This window comes from Symphalangus syndactylus, chromosome 9 (genome assembly GCF_028878055.3).
Source record: "Symphalangus syndactylus isolate Jambi chromosome 9, NHGRI_mSymSyn1-v2.1_pri, whole genome shotgun sequence".
NCBI classification, from domain to species: domain Eukaryota; kingdom Metazoa; phylum Chordata; class Mammalia; order Primates; family Hylobatidae; genus Symphalangus; species Symphalangus syndactylus.
Window position 1 is genome coordinate 33,156,616 of NC_072431.2, and position 24,727 is coordinate 33,181,342.

Below are 24,727 nucleotides of genomic sequence, written 5' to 3' on the forward strand. Positions count from 1 at the left end.
AGCGTTGGCACTCCACTTGCTGAATCAAGGGCACACACTGTGGCGTGACCTAACGTGACAGGATTACTGACAGCAGTTTTGGATGGTGAGCTTCTGGCCCTCCATCTAGAATGTGTGACACAAATGGAAGTTGTCTCCCAAACTATTTGTTGGTCATTTTAGCTTTCATAAATTATAGCATCACACAAATTTGAATTTTTTTTTTAAATGCTCTGTAGCTTTCATATGGCTAATGAGAGGAGTTTGTTTTTCTTAACGTGGCAATTTGTACTTCTTATTCTAATGAGTACCTTATATAAATAATTGGAGCTTGTCAGTGTGGATATGACTATAGTAGCAATGGTTGGTTGAAGGAACATTTGCTTTTGGCTTAGCTGACTCATTATTAAATGAACAGCTTGGCAAACGGTTATTAGTTGCCCGGCAAACTGTGAAGGGTTTGAGGGTTTAATCTCATAAATATCGTTGTTGTTCTACCGGCCAATTTTCTTTTTTTCCCTTTTGGCCATTTATTTGAGGATAATAGAAAACTGCAGTGGAGGAGTTAACTGATTGGTTATCCCCACACTAATCCCAGTACAAATATTAGTCCAGTAGCTCCATACAAGCTACAAAGTATAATGACAGTTGGCTGCAAATGAAGAAGGCTTTTGTTACAGTCTACATTGAGAATGGAATGTCATTAACAACAGCTTTTTGTCTTTACTCAGAATATAGCTTTTATTTTAGGCTTAATTACAGTACAGTATAGTATAAATTAAGTACAAGAATAAAGCTGTACTTTTCCAGATCTGTTTGGCCTTACATTTTAAATTGGGCTACACAATGCGTAGATTTCGTTGGGTTTTATTGAAGCAATGGATTGCCCGCTAAAACTCAGAAGAGAACCAGGGCTTCCACAATTTAATGTTAATTTTTGAAATTTGCATACATTTAAGGCTTTTACGGACCTTGAAATTTCAGCTGTGCTTTGTTCTTACTGAAATTCCTACTGCATGCTACTTGTCTGTTGCTTGCTATCCTAGTGACCAGTAATATTGTGCCTTTGTCACCCAACCAGTTTTCAAGGTCACTTTCTCTGAGTTGGAAAAACCATTTAATAAACTGTGGGGAGAGTTGGGTCCTACTTCTGCCACTAAACTTGTTTTCACTTTAGTAGAGTTACACAACAGCTCTGCGTGATTTAAAAAGAGTTGAATTGGAAGTTTTCTTCTAAGATCCCTTTAGGAATCCTAAAATTCTGTGGCTATGCATAAGTGTACTTTAACATTTAAAAAAAAATTGGAGTATGCAGTTAAATGTATGTACTGTTTGGATGTATCACTCAAGAATTTGCCTATGATAGTTGTGTTTTTTTTTTTTTTTTTTTTTTGAGATGGAGTGTTACTCTGTTGCCCAGGCTGGAGTGTAGTGGCGCAGTTTCGGCTCACTGCAACCTCTGCCTCCTGGGTTCAAGTGATTCTCCTGCTGTAGCCTCCCGAGTAGCTGGATTACAGGCATGCACCACCACGCCCAGCTAATTTTTGTATTTTTAGTAGAGACAGGGTTTCGCCATGTTGGCCAGGCTGGTCTCGAACCCCTGACCTCAGGTGATCCGTCCGCCTCGGCCTCCCAAAGTGCTGGGATTACAGATGTGAGCCACTGCGCCCGGCTGGTACTTGTGTTTGATTGTGGTATTCTGTTAGAGGTCTCAGCCATTTTTTTGCCATTAGCAGAATATTGATACAGAATATGTGTAAGGCTTGTGTGTACTTGTGCCTGACGGTTCTGGAGCCTGCCTTCTGGTTTGATGCTATGGTCTCTGGTCTCTACCAAGCCCTCAGTTGCCCACAGCCTTCACATTTCCCTCTGCTGGCGTTTCCTCCACAGTGTCCAGTGATGGTAACTGTGTAAACGTCTGGGTGGAGGTCAGCAGGGAGGCTGGTCATTCCGGTTTCTTTCCTTTGTTTTCCTGGAACCGGTAAGCATAGCAGTGTCATTTGGAGCTACTTGTAACTTAGGTAGAGCTGTCTATCTAAGGACTGGTGCTTTTGTGGCTTTGTGCTTTGCTCCGTTCGTCTGAGGTCTTAGGATTTATGAGTTTGCTTATTAGGAGTTAATTTATTTTCTCATTCTTATTTTCTTTCCTTAATGCCCGTGTTGCAATAGAGTATAATATATTTGCATTATTTATTTTTCATTTTATATTGATTTATTGCTTTGATCTTTCCTTATCTTTGAACCTTTGACCTTTTGGTGTGTTCATATATTTAGAGAGGGGGGAAATGGCTATGGTTCTTTAGGATGTACAACTCTCAGGTCCTTTTCAAACAAAAATAAATAGAATTTACAGAGTATAGCCTGCCTGATTTGCCAGGCTTCTGTAGCCCAGTTATTGGCACATGAGATCGTGTGGAGCACAGTTGCTGTCATCTTTTCAATGTCTAATACTGCTGTTGCTTGCACTTTTATTATTTCAGAGGGCTCACATTTTGGCAGCGTTTGGACATCCGGTATCCTAATAATCCTTTAATTCCATGAATGTGTATTATATACAGGTCAGTGCACTGCATCATCTCACAGACTGTGCCATGTGTTAACTGGAAACCATTGTTCCTAGAAGAAACAACGGCCACTGGGATCTTTTCTTGTGAGAGTGTTGTGTCATAGAAATCACAATGATCAACTATTTGTTGGCCACTGGGACATGTTTCTCCCTTGATGAAACTGTATCACCTCCTGACCCCCACTCCCAGCTCAGCCCCCACTGACTACCTATCCCCGTCCTGTCCCCACTCGCTTTGTCCCATAATAAAGGGGGATTTACACACACAGGTCAGAATTGATGGCACACAACAGTTTTAGACAACTGGGCCAGAACTCTACTTCTTTATGTGGTAGGGGCTGGCAGTTGAGTTTCCTGTAGGTCATGGAGCTGGATCCAGGGTTTGCTGAAGAAGGAGTCAAGCAGTCATCATTTCTGAAGGGAAGTGCTAATTACAGTGTCAGTTTCTCTGTGAATGAGGAGAGGAAAAGAAGTGTTAGATGAGATCATTGGTGCTAAATAATTGATGATTCAGATTTATACTCTTGAAATGAGTACTGTAATATTCTGCAAAGATAAGTTAGTTACAGATCAAATAGGCATTTATTTATTTATTTGGTAAATACTTACTGAGTTTCTGTATTATGCTTAAGCCCATCAAAAGGATGACTTTTGGGTGTGTATATGAGAGTACAAGGCTTTATGACCACTAAAAATTCATTTTAGTTTAACAGCAATTAGATTAGAACACTCCCAAATAAATGTTTTTCTTGGTATGATATGAATAGCAATTAATCTAATCCTTTTTTGTTTATTCTTTTGAATTTTCATGTATGTTTTGGAGTTTGGCCTTTTAACTGTATTCTGATCGCTGAAGGTATAATGATCTTAGTGTTTAGTTTTCCAGGAGCCAAGGATATGTTCTGGTTTGTTCGGTATTCCTTACTGCACCACATAGATGCTTTGATAATTTCTGAAATTTGTTAACCCCACATTTGTTGTTAACTCCACATTTGTCAAGCCCATTGATGGTGTAAATGACTAATTATAACTAGTTTAATGCTCTCTAGGAGATACTTATAGTTTTAGAGCAGAACTTGTTAACACCAGAATTATCAAACCCCATTAGATGCTAGGCACTGACTTCGGTGATGGGAAAACAGAATGGATTCCTATTTTTGGGGGAGACCATGGACTAGTGAATGAGTCTCTTCATTTTTGTTTTGGGTTGGTGAGATTTTTGAACTAAGAAATGTTTTTCTGGACCTTTTGTCTTTATTTGCCCAGAAATGGTTTAGCAGATGACCAGTTTACTTTTGTCTAATATGTATTCCCTTGAGGGAGTTCCTGCTTTCCAATAGGAATTTAAGATTTGCTCAATGGATCTGACCCATTGTCATGCAGACTAGTATATTCTGTGTCAAGATGGCCTTGAGGTTTCCTGCAAGAGCTTGGTTCTCTGGTTTGTGGTCAACCTCAAAGGCTAGGGATGCTACCCTGGGGCACTCTTGACTTCCCTTAAAATCCATCACATGAGTGCTTTTTCTTGCAGTCATGTATCTTTTCAGCCTTTATCACCAGGTGACAAAATGAAATCCATAAATATAACAGTCCTTCCTTCTATTTACCCTAACCCCACTTTTTGTGATGTTCAGGTTACTCTACTTTATCCAGGGATTGATGAACATTTTGGTTCATCACCTTATTTGACTTTATGACTTTTAGACTTTAAATAGATCCCTTTCAATTTTTTCCTATTGCCTCAAGTTCTCATATTTCTAGTCTGCCTTTGGTACCCATTCACAGAGAATTCAGCCTCATTTGCTCATTCCTACACATACATCAATGCCATCAAAATTTACAGTTTAATTCTCAGGGGCAGGAGAGTCATAGGAGAAATCATGGCCCAGGGACCAGGCAAAGCATTTGTGTCATTAAAAAAATGAAAGAAATAATTAAGTGATTACATTATGAAATTATGGAATGCTCATTCCATAATTTCCATATGTGAATTCCATATGTGAACAAAGCCATTTCAAGAAAACACTGGCTATAAAAAAGTGACGAATGTTGATCCTTGTTATAGAAGGAAAGGAACTCCCTGGGTCAGGGGGCTTGCTTTCTTTACTTGACTCCCCTGCAGAACTGCTCATTCTGGAAAAATCACCTTCACCACTGGTCCTTATTTGTGTGATGAGAAATTCTGGCAAAATTTTATTTTTATTACCCAAGTGCTATGAATCTATGTATTTAAAAGTATATTAACAAAACCCCCTTTTCAATTCACTTAAATAAAAATACTAATTACTAGCAAATCATGCATGATAATTCAGGATAGAGTCAAGTCACTATAGCATTATGGTATGATAGCAGAAATCTACTGTAAATTCATAGATTTGGGTACACAGTTTATCATTTTTTTCTCCTATCAGCATAATGAAAGAGTTTCTCTGTCATTCAATAGTCTTCAACTGGCATCTGCTTTTTTCTTCCTGTATCATCTTTCTCTAGGGATTTTGGTCTATCTCACTGACAGTATTTATAGATAAAATCAAGAACTTTTTCCTCAGAACAAAGCCACTGCCCTCATTTTGCTTTCTGCTGTAGTGTTGTTTTATTGTTTCTCCTTTCTCTTGATCTACTATTCACTCACTCCCTCCCTCCCTTCCTCTCCTCTCCTCCTCTCCTCCCCTCCCCGTCTCCCTCCCTCTCCTTAGAGAAATGAGTTAGCTATGATTTGTGGGTATTGGAGAATAAAGCTCTAGATATCTTCGTGGCTTCATGATCATTTGAGAAGAACTGTTATCCCTAACCATTATCTGATGCAGGTCGCTCTCATCCTTTTTAATTTAAAAGATTTGGTGACCTCTGAGCAGTTCCTCCAGTCAGAAGTTATTTTTTTTCTCTTCCTTTTAATTGAAGTTTAAGGGGGGGAAAAACTCTCAAGACCTTGTTTGCAGTGTTTTAGCAAATTTATGGAATTATGTTAATACTTTTGCAAATCTTGTTTATTCTAGAAAGATAGTGATTAAAAAACTTCCATCTTTTTAAGTTGACCCTAAAACAGTATAATTTTGTATGTGTGTGTTTTCTTTATTGCATCTACAAAAGTATGTTTCCATTCTTTTTGAAGTTAAGAATTTTCTAATTAGTAAATTAATAATTCATATCCCAGCTCATTCATCATATGTGGTAACAGATTGCATTTAGCTATTTGTTGTAGAGTTTTTTATATTAAGGATATAGCATTAACATGCAAGCCTACTTCACTGAATATAGTACTATTTTGAGCATTTCAGGTTTCAACCATTAAGTTTTGTTCTGTCATCTGCCTCTTGCCACTTAGTTTTGTAATTATTTTAATATAATTTGTAGTACTATTTCGAGCATTTCAAGTCTCGACCATTAAGTTTTGTACTATTATCTGTCTCTTGCAACTTAACTTTGTAACTATTTTCACATAATTTGGTGTTTATGTTTATCCAGGTATAGTCCAAATGAGGGCAGGATTGGAAATAGAAAATTTTTGGATATTTTGAAAGCACAAAAACATTCTTAAGGAATTAGAGAATAAATACTATACTGTATATGCAAAACTAACATTTTTAGAGCACTAAAGTTATATTAGCTTAGGAACATGTATAATTTGGTTGGAGAAAACAACTTTTATTTTTGGAACATCAAATTTAAAAGTTATGTAGCTTATTTGGATACTAATTAAATATACTAATTGAATTTACTTTTAAGTATTTTCTACATTTGTTAGAAATAGCTCATTAAAATGTCTAACATCTCATGCTATTTTTTCAAAAAGTAAGAAAAAATTAACATTGCAGAAACACTTATGTTTTGGGGCTTATATGTTTTCAGTAACAGGGACCCAGCACACACTCATTTTCAGAGTAGGAGAAAATGGGGAAGACATGCCCAGATTGAATATAATTTTAGTTACTTCTTTTTTAATATCTCACTTTTGCCATCCTCCTAGACTTCAGGAAAATGTTGCTTAGGTTGAGACAAATGCTTTAGTTCTTTCCTATGTTATTGTCATTCTTATTTTGGTTTGGCTATTTCCATAATTAATTAAGCTGTTGCTGAAAAAGGAGGGCTGTGGAATCCTCAGGAGGAAGGTTGGAGAGTATTAAGAGGAGTCTGTGCCGCTTTTGCAGGAGGGTTGTTCCCTGGCAGAACCCCAGATGGCACACAGTATCCAGGGTGCCACAGGGGATACCACAAAAAGAAGACACGTTGCACCCTATGTTGTCACTGTGTGGTGGTGAACCCAAATACAGCAGCAGTGGTAAAAGTTGGCCTCCAGGTTTCCAGCAGTACAATTTGGCTGACAAGAAAAGTTCTTCCTGTTTCTGTTTCTGGTTTTTTGTTTTTTTGTTTTTGTTTTTGTTTTTTAAGAGATGGAGACTTGCTATGTTGCCCAGGCCGCCCTCGAACTCCTGGGCTCAAGTGATCCTTCCACCTCAGCTTGTTGAGTAGTTGTCATTACAGGTGCATGCTGCCAGGCTGGCCATCTATTTCTGTTTTTGATGACATCTTCAATTTGAATTTTTTCTGTATTCCCAGTCACAATTTCATGGTCAAAAAGCGATTGTTCATACCTGAGTCTGATTCTGATTCCACTGTGGCACTCTCAGCACTTTTAGAGCCCAAAAGACATCATTATTGTTTGTTGAATAACTTTTTTAGCTAACTGTAAAAGAAAATGGCACCTTCCTATTGAGTTTTCATATAGTATTTCAGTATCACTACTGTATTTTTTGCTTTCTCCTCCTTGTTTCATCTGAAAAAAATAACTATACATGTGGCTTCTTCATTTCCAAGCAAATTTATTTAGTTTTTTAAGACAGTTTTTGCAGAGCACCCAATTTCATGACATTATAACGAAGCAAGTAGGCCTTGGGATATTCATTCTGTTCTGTTAGCAAGTAGATGTTTGCCCATCAGGATTTCTCTGTTACTTCTGATTTTCCAGACCTCACATTGCCCTGACACTTTACACTTTTATAACTGCTCCTCCCTAGTTTTAAAAACTTCTCTACAAACACCAATTAAGGCTATCACAAAATTTATGCTTCCCTTTTCCTGATTTCTTAAAAATGTTTCTCTTTATTCAAAATACCTAGTTCACATTTGTAAACCTGCCTTCCATTGGACTATACTTGGTTAAATTCAGATACCAAATCACATGAAAATAATTGTAAAGTTAAGTGGCAAAGGACATTCGTTGATTGATTTGTAAGTGGTACAAGACAAAATGTTTGACTCTTCCTTGAATAGGTTTTTCTCTGCGGGTACTTTTCTTATAAAGGAGGCAAGAGTTTGCTGTATAAATGGTATATCATTTTTACAATTAAAAAAATTCATGACTGGGCACGGTGGCTCACGCCTGTAATCCCAGCACTTTGGGAGGCTGAGGCAGGTGGATCACCTGAGGTGAGGAGTTCAAGACCAGCCTGACCAACATGGTGAAACCCTGTCTCTACTAAAAACATAAAAATTAGGTGGTACACACCTGTAATTCCAGCTACTCGGGAGGCTGAGGCAGGAGAATCGCTTGAACCAGGGAGGCAGAGGTTGCAGTGAGCCGAGATTGTGCCATTGCACTCTAGCCTGGGCGACAAGAGCAAAACTCCATCTCAAAATGAATAAATAAATAAATAAATAAATAAAAATAAAAATAAGAAAAATTCACAATGACATTTTCATGATTGAAAATGACAGTCCAGAAAAATACGTTGCTCTTCTAAGAGCTTTGTTAATCCTGTTCTTCCATGTCTTGGTTGACATTTGAAATCGTTGAAATTTGTTTTTTGGTTAAACCTGCTACTTACAGTATTTGGTTATTTGTGAATATTGATTAGGTTACCTTTCATAGTGCTGCTAAAAGAAGTGCATGCTGGAGAATGACTTTCTGAAAAGTGTTTTTATTTAACAAGATTACTCCTATACCATTTAAAGAATTCTTTAAATGTTTCGAGGGTATTGCGTACATTTTACAGATGTATTTGGTCATCTCTTGCATTTGGAAGTAGATGTTTTATTTGATAGTATTTGTACATCGTACATAGATTTCCTTTGTTGATTGCATTGCAGTGGGGAAATGTGCCTGGGAGCTAGATGTTTCTCTCAACATTTCATTGAAAGAAAAATACATTTCAGCCCTTAGCTTGCAAGTAGGGGTTCTAAGCTTTGGCTGCACATTAGAACCACCTGGGAGCTTCTGAAAATGTTCATTCCCAGGCTGTCTCCTAAACCAATTTACAGCAGCCTCCCTGGGGCCAGGACTCAGTCATGGGTGTTTTTCAAAGCTCCCCAGGTGATTTCAGTATGCAGCCAAGGTTGCGATCCATTGCTTTAGAATAAAGTTAGAAGTATCTCCTCAGATTTAACTGCATACAGTTTTGGAGCTTGAGTAGGTTTGGTTTCTTAACTAAGTACTTGAGTAGAATGTTTTGCCATCATTATCAGATAAAGAAGAATTTATTTATTTAGGATTTATATAAGTTGTAAAATATGCAAATTTGGTCAAGTATAGTTTAATATTTTGAATTCAGAATCATTTAAACTCTTCCCTTTCAGTAATAAAATCTCTTTCCTTTTAGTGCTTTATGAATCTTACGGTCTTAGGAACAAAAGAAATCAGGTTTTAACTTTTTTCTAATTCTTATATCTTTAAACTTGTACTATTTCTCTTTGTTCTGAACCCTTTGCATAAGTATCTATTTAGATAACTTATTCCAGAAGAGTTTGAGGCAATTTACCAGGATACATGAAGTATGACAAGGTGGTATAAATTAAATACAGGGTGAATTAGGAAAAACATGGGTTGGGACAATGTAGAGGTTAAAAATTCATGACTAAGTGACCTATCCATGCATTACAGCAAACTCCTTGAGCCAGTGGGACCAACAGATGTGTCCTGTGACATTTCTATTGGAAAAATTGAGGGCTGCTGCCACGGTCTGTCTCTGTGCCTTTGAGGCTTAGTCAGGAATTGGGACACTTGAGATTAGGGGGATGCTCACACGCAAAGAAGAAAGTGAGACATTGAGCAGACTGAATTAACTTTGAACATTTGTGTTATGTGTTAGGCATTCTGCAAGGAGTTTTATACATCTCATTTCCCCTACCTCACAATAATCTCATGTAGATGGTAGTAATCTCCTTTTACAGAAAAGGAAACTGAGGCTCAAAGATGTTGGATAACCTGCCTAGGTAATCAAGCCGGTAAATGGCAGGGCCAAGCTAGCTGTGACATAGAGTGCAGTCCTTCTGTAGTAGATCCTGGAGGATCAGATCCTTGCTAATCACAGTTCCTGATTGGCCTCAGTACTATTTGTAGGAGAAATAATTTTTTTTTTTTTTTTTTTTTTGTGGGGAGATGAAAGGCCGTATAGCAATATGAGAAAATCTCTTATTATATTTAGTTATGGCAGGGTACAGTGGCTCACAGCTGTAATTTCAGCACTTTGGGAGACCAAGGAGGAGGATTGCTTGAGCCCGGGAGCTCGAGACCAGCCTGTGCAACACAGTGAGACCCTGTCTCTACAAAAAATTTTAAAAAATTAGCTGGACGTGATAGCATGTGCCCATCACCCCTGCTACTCAGGAGGCTTGAGGTGTGAAGATTGCTCGAGCCAGGAAGGTCAAAGCTTCTGTGAGCTGTGATTGTGCCATTGCACTCCAGCCTGGACAAAAAAAAATTAAGTTTTTTTTTCCATTTTTTTTTTTCAGTTCTGTTATTTTTTGGGGGAAGGGGAAGTTTTTTTCCTCCCAGCTCTTCATATTTGTAGGGTAGGATACTTTATATATTTTGTATTCCTCACCACACCTAGCATGCTGCACGTAATGTCTGGTTTGGCAAATTTTGCAGGGCTGGCATAACAGCAGGGTGTGGGTGTCCTTCTTTGATATGTCTTGCTTGCACATGGCTCCCTGCAGAGGGGTGCTGCTGTGGCTGCCACTTCAGTTCTAGCAGATGGATAGGGGATCTTCCATGCTACCCCATTTTAAGGTTGGTCTTCCCACTCTTGTGAAATTTCACTTGTGATGCATTTCAGATGGAGATGCATGAACAGCTCTGTCAGCCTCAGAGAAGATTAACTACTGTGCCATAGCTTGGCTTGGCGCTTGTGACATGTCTAAGTCTCATTTCCTAGGTTTCCAAGGGAGCCACTGTGTTCAATTCCTTGACTATATCTTTGGCAAATGTGTTGCCTGGATTTCAGAGTTCTGTAATTTCTCCCATCTTTGACCTCGTGGGATTTTTTTTGTTTGTTGGCTTGTGTTTCTTTTTTAAATCTCAATGAAGTTTTTACCCCTTTCTGTCTTCATGAAATTCATACCACTTTAGTACAACAGTCTCCCTTATTTCCAGCTTTGCTTCTTACCCCTCTCCTCCAGTTAGACTGTCCTCCAGTTAGACTCAGCCAGGCGGTACTGTCGGCCAGACCCCCTACTGGGCACTTTTGACACTGTCGGCTTCATTGCAGTCATCTGTGTCCCTCCTCTCACATCCCCCAGCCTTCCTCTCTGCCTTCTTTCAAAGCTCAGCCTACCACTTGGCGGCTCAAAGTCTGGTTTCTGGGCCCACAGCATCAGCATCACATGGAAGCCTGCTAGAAATGCAGATTCTCAGGCTGCACCGCAGCCCTTCCGAATGGGAATCTGCATCTTAGCAAATTGCTGAGGTGATCTGCATGTCCATCCAAATTAGGGAAGCACCATTTAACTCACGCTTCTGCCTCAGGTTGTGACCTAATTAAGAGAATAGGATGTTAGAACCCATTCATTCTCTCGAAAGAATCAGCTAAAACATTTTTATATTTTCAAGTTGTTCATCTTTAGGCAATAGTTTTGTCATTTTTAGGGATAGGGACAAACAAATATGTTTGGTAATGAATGTCTTTTCCTAACCATATGAATGCGGTTAGGGCATTAGGAAAAGCTTAGATAATTTAACTGATAGATTGTTACCAAGGGAGCATTCAAATAACACCCATCATTGTTTTGAAAAGAATGGAGGGGATAGTTTTGTGGAAAGATTGCTAGTTTTCAGGTTTTTAACTTTATGTGGAAATATTACTTACCCTGGGGATCAGTGATAGCACAGTTCATATCCCAAGACAGAGCGACAGGTGTTTCTCCCTAAGGCGAGTTTCATCATGTCCTTAAGCATTGATGCTTGTGGAAAAGCTGCTGTGCAGGACAATGGATGGTGCAGGAGTTGGGGACATGGACCCCCTAGCCAAGAAGTGAAGAGGGACGGCTCAGCTGCATAGAAGAAGAATGTGAGGTTGAGTGATCAAACTGATGCAAAGCCACTCTCGGGCCCCCTGCTCCTTCTTTTACCTGTCCTTATACTGCTCCTGTGGTTGTGTTGGTATGGCAGTATCTGTGACCCCTCATCCCCCACTCATTTAAATTCTGGAACCTTTTAATGTCCAGATGGTGTCTCTAAGACTCAGAGTTTTGAAGGAATAGAATTTGCTAAGTTATATCTATAGGTTCTACAGGTTTTCTAAAGGAGTTACACACACACATACACACACACATACATACACGCTCACTGCAAAGTCAGAGAACCTGATATTCTGGGTGGGAAGTGATACTGGCCATCTAAATGCAAAGGGCTAAAAAGTGTGTTTTTCTAGACTGACTCAACCTTGCCTTCAATGTAAAAGAATTTCCTTTTGTATGACCATTAGTTGTTTTGTGCATTTTGATAAATTATTTAAAAGTTTGGAGTTACAGCACTAGAAGAGCATTCACTTACATTTAAAGCACAGCTGCATTTAAGAGACATTGTTCTCATTTCTTTGAACACTAGGCATCTGTTTAAACTGGACCCTACCTAATGCTACAGACTTTCAATGTGGGCCATCCCCCCACTGAGCAGATGCTATTGACTTGAAATAGGAGTGGCCAGGGTAGTGTTCCATTTCTCCTTCAGAAGTGTCTTATGGCATCAGAACCTAATACCGGAAACAGATGGAAACTGAACCTCAGGTTTCAGATCTTATTCAAAGGATAAGAGTTGCTGAATTGAAAAGTGTCAGATTTAGAAAGCCTGTGATCAGTCAAATGGATGAGGGGAATGATGAAGGAAAAACATTGTTATATACTGAAAAGAAAAAAGAAAAATTAGTAGTTTGTAAGGAGTTTATCTTTGGTTAAAAGCACTTCATTTTTATTATTTTTAAATTTTTTTTTTTGAGACAGAATCTTGCTTTGTCACTCAGGCTGGAGTCCAGTGGCACGATCTCAGCTCACTGCAACTTCCACTTCCCGGGTTCGAGTGATTCTCGTTCCTCAGCTTCCTCAGTCACTGGGACTACAGGCACACACCACCACACTCAGCTAATTTTTTTGTAGAGACAATGTTTCCTCATGTTGGCCAGGCTGATCTTGAACTCCTGACCTCGGGTGATCCGCCTGCTGTGGCCTCCCAAAGTGTTGGGATTACACGTGTGAGCCACTGCGCCCAGCCAAAAGCACTTTAAATAAACATATATATTAGGGAACGTACGAGTGTTACATGTTACAGAATTTTGGCCAAGTTGTCGGATATATAGGATCTTTTTAGTAGTATGAGGATTAGGCAGTACTGGACAAGCAAAGATAACGTCCAGATTGAGATGTTCTACTTGGGTAACTGAGTTAACGCGAAGCTCATTATTATTGAATATATTCATAGGATGCATAAATGTACTCTTCTTTCATCAATACATAATGGCAAAAATGAGGTTTCTTTAATCATTTAGGTTATTCTTGTCCTTTTTGTAGCACCTTGAAAGTGAGTTACACTGGTCTGGTGCCTTTGATTGAGAGTTACATTAGACTGAAGCTTTTATGGGAGTCATCCGACAATAACTTAAAACGACAAACTGAAATCAATATGAAACTGAATATTCCAGAAAAATGTGGTTTATTGAAAGTTTCTATTTGTTTTATTTCCCAGCTTTGTTGTTTTATGTCTTTATATAAAACAACAAAGAATAAAATCTATTTTATTCTCTACAGCAGTGTTTCCAAGATGTGACCCACAAAGCATTCTTTTCCTGCTTTGTTAATATGGATTAAACTATGGCAGTTTATCTACTGCAGGACTTCTCAGAGCCTTTGACAGTACTAATATTCCCTGTGATTCTTTTAGAATGAGATATAGTATCTGATCTTTCCCAAGCTTATTTTACTTCGCCTGCCGCTCTCTTCCCTGCCACCTCAATTTTTTAGTTAATGGAATATCTACTATGGCAGATAGCTTGGAAATAATACTGTAGCATTTTCAAATGTATTTTCTTATTTACCATCACAGCAGTCCTGAGAAACAGAGACAGTTTTGTTGTTGTTTTTTGGATGAGGGAGGAGCTAAGATCCACCAGAGTTCAGGCTGGCACCAGGATGCAGGTGTCCTAGTAACTCACCCAGTCTTTTATCTCCCTGTCAAGCCTTCAGTTCAGGTATGAGGCTCTTAGTCCTATGTGGCAGGGCTCTCTGCTGGCAGAGTTGGGGGGTCATCTGGGTGATAACAGTGATCTGAAGTTCCTGTGTCTGGTGGCTGGCCCACAGGGCTCTGTGGTCTCCTGCAGAGAACTGTCTAATCTGTGTTGATAATGTGGGTGAGAGAGTTGGTCCTTATATACCTTCTTTGAAGTAATGGCATAGGCAGCCCCTCAGGTAGGCTTTCGAGTAGGAAAGTTACCCAGGTACTCAACTGTGATTCACTTGTGTTTTGCTTGCCACCTTTCACCCCGTGGTACTATGTCATGTTTTGCTCTTTTTATAGAAAGAAATTCAAGCCATGAGTCAGTGCAGCCATCCCAACGTAGTGACCTATTACACCTCTTTTGTGGTCAAAGATGAACTTTGGCTGGTCATGAAATTACTAAGTGGAGGTAAGTGGATTCTGTTGTTGTTACTTGTTTGCTTGTTTTCTCTCCTTTTGTTGGAACCAGCATATTGGAGAAGACTTTAGATTGCATCCTTTCTCTCTCTGTGTTTGAAAGTTTGTTTGGTTTCTCATTGCCTAGAGGATAACGTCCAGATTGCTTCACATTGATCTTCAAAGCTTTTCATAATTTTGCTTAACTTCCGAGAATATGTATGTCCTCTTCTCCAGGTATGAAATGCCCGACCTTCTAGGTTGAGAGGCAGCCCCCGGAATGTATTATGTGCTCTCATGCCTTTGCCCCTGACCTGTCCTCTTTCTCAGCCTTGCAGCTCTCCTTTGTTTTCCATGTGCTCAGGCCTAAAAGGTCACATCCTCTCCACAGTCACCGCTTACTCTTCAAAAAAGTTAGTCAGTCCTTTCTCCTTGAGTCCTTTCTTTTTAACATTGTTCAGGTCATTAACACATTGCAGTTTGCTGAATTATCTCAGTGCCGTTTATCAGAATGTTCTGTGATGATGGAAATGTTCTGAGGTGCTGCTATCTACTTTTTACTAATCTCATGTGACACTTAAGCACTTGACATGTGGCTAGTGTGACTGAGGGACTGAGTATTCAATTTTAATTAACTTACATTTAAATCACCTTGTATGGCTCCAGTATTGGACAGTGCATATTTAGGTTGTGGACTTCGTGAAGATTGTCTAACGCACTTTGAATTCATTGAGCTTGGCACCCAGTAGGTGCTCACTAAATGTGGTTCCAGTTGACATGGGGAGAAATGTGTGCTACATATTCACTTGCAGTGTTGATCAGAAGTGGCACTATTCTCATCCTATTGTTGGATTTGGGAAGGGAAAGTCACTTCCTCTCTCTAGCTTTAGATCCCTGCAGTGATGCAAGCCATTGACAATTCAATTTACAAGGTGCTTTCACATCCTGTATTTTATTTCTTTTAATCTTCTAACATCATTATCAGTGAGGGAATGATAATGATAACCATTGCCTTTTTTGAACACTTAATCTGTGGCTAGATCCTGTCCAAAGCAATTTACTGACCTTATCACATTTAATCTTGACAATATCCCTGAATGGCCTGTGTCACCATCCCTGTTTTTCAGAAATTACACCAAATCTCAAGGGAGTTTAGCAACTTGCCCAAGGTCACACACACAGTAAATGTTGGTGCTGGAATTTGTGACTCTAAAATCTGTTGACTTAAAAATTAGTATGCTGTGCTGCACGTATTTACACCTTTGTTTTGCAGACATGGGCACTGCAGCTTAGAAAGCCCAAGTGATTTCCTTGGGAACACCCAGCATACCCACATCTCTGGTGTGTTCTCTTTAGAGGGCTTCATTCTCTGTGTATCTTTCTGAGACATGAAGTATGGTTTAGGATCAGAGGAGAACATTTTGCTGTGCCTGGACGACACAAAACTAGCATAGCAGAATTTATATGATAGAGCCCATTTTAATCTGCAGATGTCGAGGGAGGTGTCTTAATGTTTTCCTTTTTTAAAAAAGAAACTCTCTTGGATGAAGCAGAAGCCCAAAAATGAGATGACGAAGGCATTGTAATTGGCTTGGGTCTGCTTGTGTAGGTCTCAGTGGGGAGCCCTGGAGAGCTTAGTTCTGTTCTGTTTTCAGTCTTCCTCAGTCTTATTAGTCATTGTTTCCTTGAGTGCCTACTTCAGTTTTTAATTAAAAAGAAAAAAAGAAAAAGGAGCCTGCCAGAGCTGGACTGCAGTGTTGAGTGCTGGGACTGCCCCTTTATTCAGCAGAGGAACTTGTGCTTTGCCAGCAAGATGATCTTAAGCCATTCTCTTTTTGTGGGGTTCCACCAACTCTGGGGAAATGAGAAATTCTGGTGACTTGAGACCCTAAATAGTCCCAAATGCTCTGCTCAAGCTGAAGATTTTACCTTTTGCTTTTATGAAGCTGAGAATCTTCTGTTTTCTGAGGAGGATCTGACAGAAAGTTTCTTTGTCTTTTTAAGAGTCCAATTTAGCCTCTGGGCTTTAGGTAAGAACAGGTTTTAAACGGGTTTCCACAGGTAAGGACGTGGGCAGACGTGGACTCTTGTCCATTTTTCTTTTAGCAGGGCAGAAATGCATGCATGTATGGTATATCCATATACAATAAAAAGAAAATGTTTTTGGAATTACCATTTTTTAAATGACACAAAAATCTAAGAGGCAACAAATAAACAGAGTTTTTTTTTTTTTCCTCTGGGGAAAAATATGCATTTGTTTTCTTCTGTTTCATTACATTGAATCTCTTAATGAGGGGCAGGCAGCTATATCTGATGGGGAAGCTCAATCCTCTTAGTTAATTATAAAGAGCCTAGAGCCAAATTCAGGTCCTGAGGTAAGCCGTTTGTTAACTCTTCAGAAATGTCAAACCCCCAGGTAATTTTGGCTTTTAAACTGACCCAGGGGTTTGGAATACTAATTAATATGTGTTGAAACATGAATTCACAGTGCCAAGGATACTAATCTGTATATGGTAACAAAGTACTAGGTATTTGTTTGTTTATTGTGTTAGTGCTTCAAATATATCAGGTAAATGAAATAAAGATCAGCCGGGCTCAGTGGCTTATGCCTATAAGCCCAGCACTTTGGGAAGCCAAGGTGAGCAGATCACTTAAGCCCAGAAGTTCAAGACCAGCATGGGCCACATGGTAAGACCCCATCTCTACAAAAAATACAAAAATTAGCCAGGCGTGGTGGCACGTACTTGTAGTCCCAGCTACTTGGGAGGCTGAGGTGGGAGGATCGCTCGAGCCTGGGAAGTTGAGGCTGCAGTGAGCTGTGATTGCTCCACGGCACTCCAGCTTACATGACAGAGGCAGACTCTGTCTCAAATAAAAAAAGAAAAAGAAGGAAAGAAAATAAAGATCATGTAGTGTCACAGGAAGGAATCTTCCGGTTATAAGCAGAGGTCTAGAAACAACATACTTCTTTCCCCCTCCCAACTGTGATTTAGGCCCTCAAAGAGTGTGTTTTTTTTTCTCTCAGCAGTTCACTTCTGCCTTTCCTCCTGGCCTCATACTCCTTTCTTTGTCACTTCAGACTTTTTGTACCCTTTTTGGAGGGTTGCTCTTAGGAATTTTTGGGAGAAATACTGGAACCAGTATTTCTAGGGAAAAGGAGCCAACCATGGAATGACCATCCACAGCCTTCTGGTCCCTGACCCAGAATCCTTCTCATTAAATTCACACTGAAAGTGCTCTTGCAGACTTGGATTTAGTGTTTTTGGTCATGGGGCTCCCATTCAATTGTTTGTTTGCCTTGGGAATATTTGCATTAAATAAAGCCCATATATTGATGTTTCCATTAAATTTAATTTTTTTTTTTTTTTTTTTTTGAGACGGAGTCTCGCTCTGTCGCCCAGGCTGGAGTGCAGTGGCGCAATCTCGGCTCACTGCAAGCTCCGCCTCCTGGGTTCACGCCATTCTCCTGCCTCAGCTTCTCCGAGTAGCTGGGACTACAGGCGCCCGCCACCACGCCCGGCTAATTTTTTGTATTTTTAGTAGAGACAGGGTTTCACCGTGGTCTCGATCTCCTGACCTCGTGATCCGCCCGCCTTGGCCTCCCAAAGTGCTGGGATTACAAGCGTGAGCCACCGCGCCCTGCCAATGTTTCCATTAAATTTTATACATAATGGAGTCTTGTTCTGAAAAGGTGATGAAGGTGCTTATGTTTTAATTCTTCTGTTTGTCTACTTAGGTTCAATGTTGGATATCATAAAATACATTGTCAACCGAGGAGAACACAAGAATGGAGTTCTGGAAGAGGCAATAATAGCAACAATTCTTAAAGAGGTTTTGGAAGGCTTAGACTATCTACACAGAAATGGTCAGATTCACAGGTATGACCTCTGCAGAGATGTTTAAATTCAGCTGTTCATATCTTCAGCCCTAGTTTGTAAAGAATGTTAAGGAAACACATGTTGCAGGCAGGTATTGACATTACTTTAACTTAGGCTAAATAGATGGGAAAAAAGTACTTAAGAAAGAAACAAGAGAATAAATTTTGATGAATTATATTGGTATCCTTGGGATTGCTTCAGTTGCTTTCACTGAAATAAGAGTGGAATCTAAAAAGGACTACATGGACTCATTTAAAGAAATCAGTTTTGATAACTACTCTTGAATTATACTAGTTGAACTAGACAGCATCTCTGTCTTTCTAATACAAGCAAGACTATCCAAACATTGTACTATGCGAATTATTTTTGATATGGTGGTGAGAGGGAAGGAGGAGGCACTCATCTTCTTTTGTGACATAAAATGTTAATTCTTTATATAGTCAAATCACATAGAATATGAGTGCTTGATGTTTCAAGTGAGTGAGTGCTACTTGGGCTCTTAGGAATTATTGCAAGTAAATAGCCATTTACCAGTAATGCTAATAATGTAATTCTCCTACCCTGAAATTTATATTTAATTATTTCTACTATATTTTTCTTTTTTCTTTCTTCTTTTTTTTTTTTTTTAGACATAGTCTTGCTCTGTTGCCCAGGCTGGAGTGCAATGGTGTGATCTCAGCTCACTGCAACCTCTGCCTCCCAAGTTCAAGTGATTCTCCTGTCTCAGCCTCCCGAGTAGCTGGGATTACAGGCATGCGCCACCATGCCTGGCTAATTTTTGTATTTTTAGTAGAGATGGGGTTTCACCATGTTGGCCAGGCTGGACTGACACTCTTGATCCCAGGTGATCTCTCCGCCTTGGCCTCCCAAAGTGCTAGGATTACAGGCGTGAGACACTGTGGCTGGCCTATATTTTTCAATAATTAGGAAAAAGTTACTTTAGAAATCAAACTTATAAATTGCAAATTGTCATTTTTCAAAGTACTAAGATTACACAGGTTTTATATGGTGAAGAAATATAATATCTATTATTAAAATTAGTATTTATAATCAGTCTCTCACCAGAGGAGAGAAGTTCATTTTTCAGGAAGAGAATTAAGTTGGAATTGCACCCCAAATTTAAGTGGAAGTAGAGGAGCTTTACATAGACTGGGCTTTAATACTTGATAGAATGACAGTAGTGTGAGTTTATGGGCAGTCTCTAACTCTGAAGCATAAAATAGAGCGTCTACTTACTGATGATTTAATTAAATTTGGATAATTATTTCATAGAAAATATTTCTTTCTAAAATCCTGACTCTCCCCCATGAGTAAACTATAAAATGACAAGTGGATCCTTATACATTTTTTTTTTGAGACCGAGTTTCACTCTTGTTGCCCAGGCTGGAGTGCAGTGGCACGGTCTTGGCTCACTGCAACCTCCACCTTCCAGGTTCAAGTGATTCTTCTGCCTCAGCTTCCCAAGTAGCTGGGATTACAGGCACCTGCCACCATGCCCAACTAATTTTTGTATTTTTAGTAGAGATGGGGTTTCGCCATGTTGGCCAGGCTGGTCTCGAACTCCTGACCTCAGGTGCTCCACCCACCTTGGCTTCCCAAAGTGCTGGGATTACAGGCGTGAGCCACTGTGCCCAGCCTATCCTTATAACTTTTAAAATCTGTGATATAATCTTAATATTTATGAAATTATTATGTCAAAGAGCTACGTTGTATGATATGTTTTAAAATCTTCCTGAGTGAATCAATACACTATAAAGTCTGTACCCTACAATTTATTTTATTTTATTTTTTTCTAATAGGGATTTGAAAGCTGGTAATATTCTTCTGGGTGAGGATGGTTCAGTACAAATAGCAGGTAAAGCTGATAAATAGAAAAATTTTTTACTTGATTACAGAAGTGTTACAGTTTCAAGGAATGTAGAATCATTCCTGAGGAATGAATAAATGCATGTAATCTGTTTTCAGAATGATATTTACGGAATGTTTGGGTCCGAAGGATAACATGTTTTCCGTATTGTTTTGATAAGTCATTAGATCATCCTGTGAAAAATAGCATTTTAGTACATAGCTTTTTGATAAAGAATAATTTTATTTTCAATTTTATTATGTTTTCTACCTTTCACATTTTATAATGGTAATACTCATATAACTTCAAGAAATGCACTTGTAAAAACGTTTTTCGATAGGTTTGAAAATTTAAAACATCGTACACATCAATTAAAAACTAATTTATTTCTTAAGAGATATCTGAAAGAATTGTGAACATTAAAAATCTGGGCCTTATTTCGTTCTTAACTCTGACCCAACATGGCTATTCTTGACAAAGCTGGTAGGCTGGGGATGCAATGAATGTCTTTTACATGAACACGCAATATCAGGTGAACACCTTTCATGTTCAAAGCCTCTATTTTGTTATTGGCCCTAGAGTAACCTTAAAGGCCTGGGATAAGATGTAGCCACACGCATGTTAACTCTTGCTTTACCCATGTCGTTGAAAGTCTGTCTCAGCAATCCTTTTAGCTTTCATGGTTTCTTAGGGGGGTGTTCTCGGCATTTTTTGGCTAGACAGTCCTTCCCTGTACTGGACTGACCCTGTCATTGCAGAGAAGAGTAAGATGAGCCCACTTGTACCCATCACCTGATTTCAATAATTATCAATCTTTGGCAATTCTTGATTCATCTGCTGCCCCCACCCCCAACCCCCAGACTCTGGTGCCTCTCCTCATCGTGGATGCCGGATTTTGTTCTTGAGCCATCTGAGTTAGTGCTTTGTGTGTGCATATCTTGTCCTCACGAGTGGACCTTATCCCATAGGCTAGGGACAGTTTGAAAAAGTACTTCAGTTAAACAAGTAACAGCTGAGAAACATCTGTGGGCAAAAATTTCAAACTGTCCAGCCCCAAGCAGTCTAGTTGTTCAGAGTGCAGGCTCTGGTGTCAGCTGACTTGGTCAAAATTCTGAGGCCACCACTTAGTAGCTCTACCACCTTGGGCAAGTTACCAAACCTTCTTAAGACTCAGTTTCCTTAAAGAGGGGTAAAAATGTAAACTACTTCATCTTCTTTCATGAAATCAAGGTCCAGTGATCTTAACAGTGGCCGACACATAATAGGCAAGCAGTAAATATCAATAACTGCTGTTCTACCATGGCTGCTGCTGCTACTACTGTTGCTGCCATTACTACTATTACTTCTGTTACTACGACTAACAGGATCACACTGATACTCCCTTGCACTGACTGGAGATCATGTGACCCTCAAATTGTCCTGCAAGAGCTTCAGCTCTGAGGAGAGTTTATGACTTATCAAAAGGTAATACTTATTAATTATGGAATTTGGAAGCTAACTTGCCATTAATATTGCTCTAAGATGATAAGGAAGTACAACTAATTTTCTGTTTTATGATGAAATGATGATTTCTCACTAAAAGGGTCAAAATAGCAGTGAACTGCCTTTGAAATGTGAAGGCTGGTCAGCCCCTGCCTTATTCTGTTACTTAGTCCTCTGCCAGTCATCTCATCCCATTATTCTTGTCAGATTAATGATCTGAGCCTCTCCCTGAGCCTTCTGGAACACACTGCCCTTTTCTTTTTCCCAGTAGGAATCCCCGAGGTAAGATTTCCTGGCTTTTTCCTTCCATCACAGGCCTTTGGGTTTTTCCTTACTGCCGAGGAGTCTGTTGTGACCCAGTACGTGCCTGCACTGTGGGGGCTGCTGAGTTCAGAAGGGCTCAGGCAGGAAGCCCCTGCATGGGGTAGGTGTGGGAATTAAGTGAATTGATGTGTAGAGAGGGCTATGTCTTTTCTGTGCCTGGCATGTGCTGAGGACTTTGTGTTCCAGCCATCCGGGGCTTCCTTGGTATCTTTCTGAGTATGCAACTTCATGCTTGTGTAGTAACACAAACTGGAATGGCCATTTCCCAGATGTATGGTGGCTGCTTGACAGGCATCTAAATGTACAGCTTCTGCATTTCTGGAACTATCACTTTCTGGAATTCACATTTAATTTCTCCCATATTCTCTGACCTGATCATAACATCCAACTAATACAGTATTTAAAGTTTGAATTTTTAAAGTGTTCACTATAATATAAGGTTATTGCCTTAAAGCATTTTTAATGTCTCCTTGGAAAGGTAGATGTTACTGCTGTCCTCATTTTATAGGAGATTGACTTCCTTGGTCAGGTACTTGGTTGCTGCCTGAACAAAAATGAGGACCAGGAGTCTCTGGGTCTTTTACTGGCATCCTTGTCGGTGGGCGAAACAGGCAGGGTAGGGGGGGAAGAGTGGAACGTGGAGACTCAGCAACGGCAGGGGTGAGACGGTCCCTTTTCGTTGCTACCTGGCCAAATAATATATCGTTTTTTACCCAGTCTGTTTTCGCTCTTTTCCCTTTGTATCTTTATGCCTCTGCGGCCCTGTAGTTTGAAATAAAAGTTAAGCAGGGGAGAAGTTAAGTTTGCATTTATTTCTTTGAGTGTAATATACATTGCCCACCTTGAGAATATTATTGTGTGCACTGTTTTTAAGAAAGGGCATTTTTGCTATCCTAATAGAAAACATAATGGTTTTTGTTTTTTTAGGGGAAACACTCACTTTTACATATGTATAAATTCCCTTTTTCAGAACTTCTTATCAGAAAACAGAAGATTAAAGGGCCTGATTTAGACCATGAGAAACCCTCACTTTATTATGCAGCTAGAAGTGTGGTGGATAAGATAATGAGCCTGGTTCTGTTTAACACAGTCCAAATTCTCTGGGAAGAATGTACATTTCTATTGAACGTGGGTAGAAAATCAGGAACTAACGTGTCTTGAGTGCTTCCTGTGTGTCAGGCCAGGTTTTGGGTTCTGAATGCTTTGAGTCTCATTCAGTCCTCAGCACAACTTCATGGGGAAGGTACTATTGCATCCATTTTACATAGGAGAAACTAAGTTACAGTGGGGAAGTCAGTTGCCCAGGTCACACGTAGAATAAGCGGTGTATCCATGCTTTGGGTTTGGACAGTCTGACTCTAGAAACTGTCAACACACATCTGTGGGATTTCCAGGAGGAGGACCTGAAATCTGGATTTAAATGACCTCAGTTTCAGATGGAATATACCACAGCGATCACTAGCTCTTCTGTGTCTCTGCATAAATCGATTCCCCTTTGGGCCAGGGAACATATTCAGCACCTTCTTCCTCTTTGCTCCTTTAGGTTGAAACACAGGGGTGTCCCTGGTAAGGTTTCAGGGGATAGGAGAAGCAGCCATCTAAGTGTCATTTGGTATAGAATTAAGCTCAATAATGACACCACTCTCTTTTCAGACTGGAAAACTTCAGGTTTGATGTAGTGAATTAGAAACTGAGGACTGCCTACTCAGGGTTTAAGAGAAAATGCTTTCCTTCTTACTGTACCTTCTATGCTTAGAGGTCCAGTGTGTGTAACTTCCTGATAATCAACTTGGGTGCCTTGGAAAATGTAATAGGTTTTGCTGCACTGTGTGATAGAAGGGGGAGTGGCTACTTGAAAGTCCTATTCTTCCCACGGCATAGCATTTTATCTTCTGATTTGATGCCCTGTCATATTGTCAGGAAAAGCTTAGTGCTTTGGCAAATGACTAAGCCTGTTTGTCCAGAATTAATGAGAGACACTATTTTGAGCAAACAGAAATTCATATGAAACAGATCACTTTGGGGTGATTTCTGCTAATCTTTTTAATCTAAGATTTAAAAAAAACAGTGGCTACTCTTGATGTTCTATAAAAATGTTGATTTCAACACATTTGATTTATAAAGAACTTTGTAGAAGTTTACTACTACATTATGTAAGGTAGGTCTCATGCTCATTTTCACTTACTTTTGCCTTTTAGGTGTGTGTGTGCTATGGTTTGAATTTTGTGTGCCCTCCAAATTCATATGTTGAACCCTAATCACCAATGTGATGGTGTTAGGAGGTGGGGCCTTTGGGAGGTAATAAGATCATGAGGGCTAAACCCTCATTAGTGGGGCCAGTGCCTTTATAAAGAGGCCCCAGAGAGCTGCCGTGCCCTTCTACCATGTGAGGACACAAACAGAAGGCACCATCTATAAACAAGAAGGCGGGTCCTTACTAGATAGTGAATCTGCTGATGCCATGATCTTGGACTTCCCGGCCTGCAGAACTGTGATAAATAAGATTTTGTTGTTTTTAAGTCACCCAGTCTAAGATACTTTGTTATAGTAGGCCCAATACACAAAGACAGTGCTTATGTGTGTGAATGTCAATTTCCCTTCCCTGGTTTTACATAACAGAAATAAAAACTGGTACTGAGCGAAAGCAGCCTGGAACTCTAGAAAGTTACCATCAAACTGCCTCACATATGTGCATCCATTCAAATCAGGCTTATGCCCTGGGTTTTTCACTGTCCAAGGTACATTGGTAGAACTTTGGGTAACATCTCTTATTT

The 24,727-nt window shown here is 39.6% G+C and overlaps 1 protein-coding gene across 3 annotated transcripts in view; it reads left to right on the plus strand.

Moving 5' to 3' along the window:
- Positions 1–24,727, plus strand: part of STK39 (serine/threonine kinase 39) — a 296,006-nt gene that overhangs the window by 67,145 nt on the left and 204,134 nt on the right. For all 3 annotated transcript variants that reach the window (XM_055291899.2, XM_055291901.2, XM_055291900.2), the window contains exons 3-5: positions 14,328–14,436; positions 18,160–18,301; positions 20,101–20,156. In XM_055291899.2, coding sequence (XP_055147874.1) covers positions 14,328–14,436; positions 18,160–18,301; positions 20,101–20,156 — 307 coding nt within the window. The remainder of the gene's footprint in view (positions 1–14,327; positions 14,437–18,159; positions 18,302–20,100; positions 20,157–24,727) is intronic.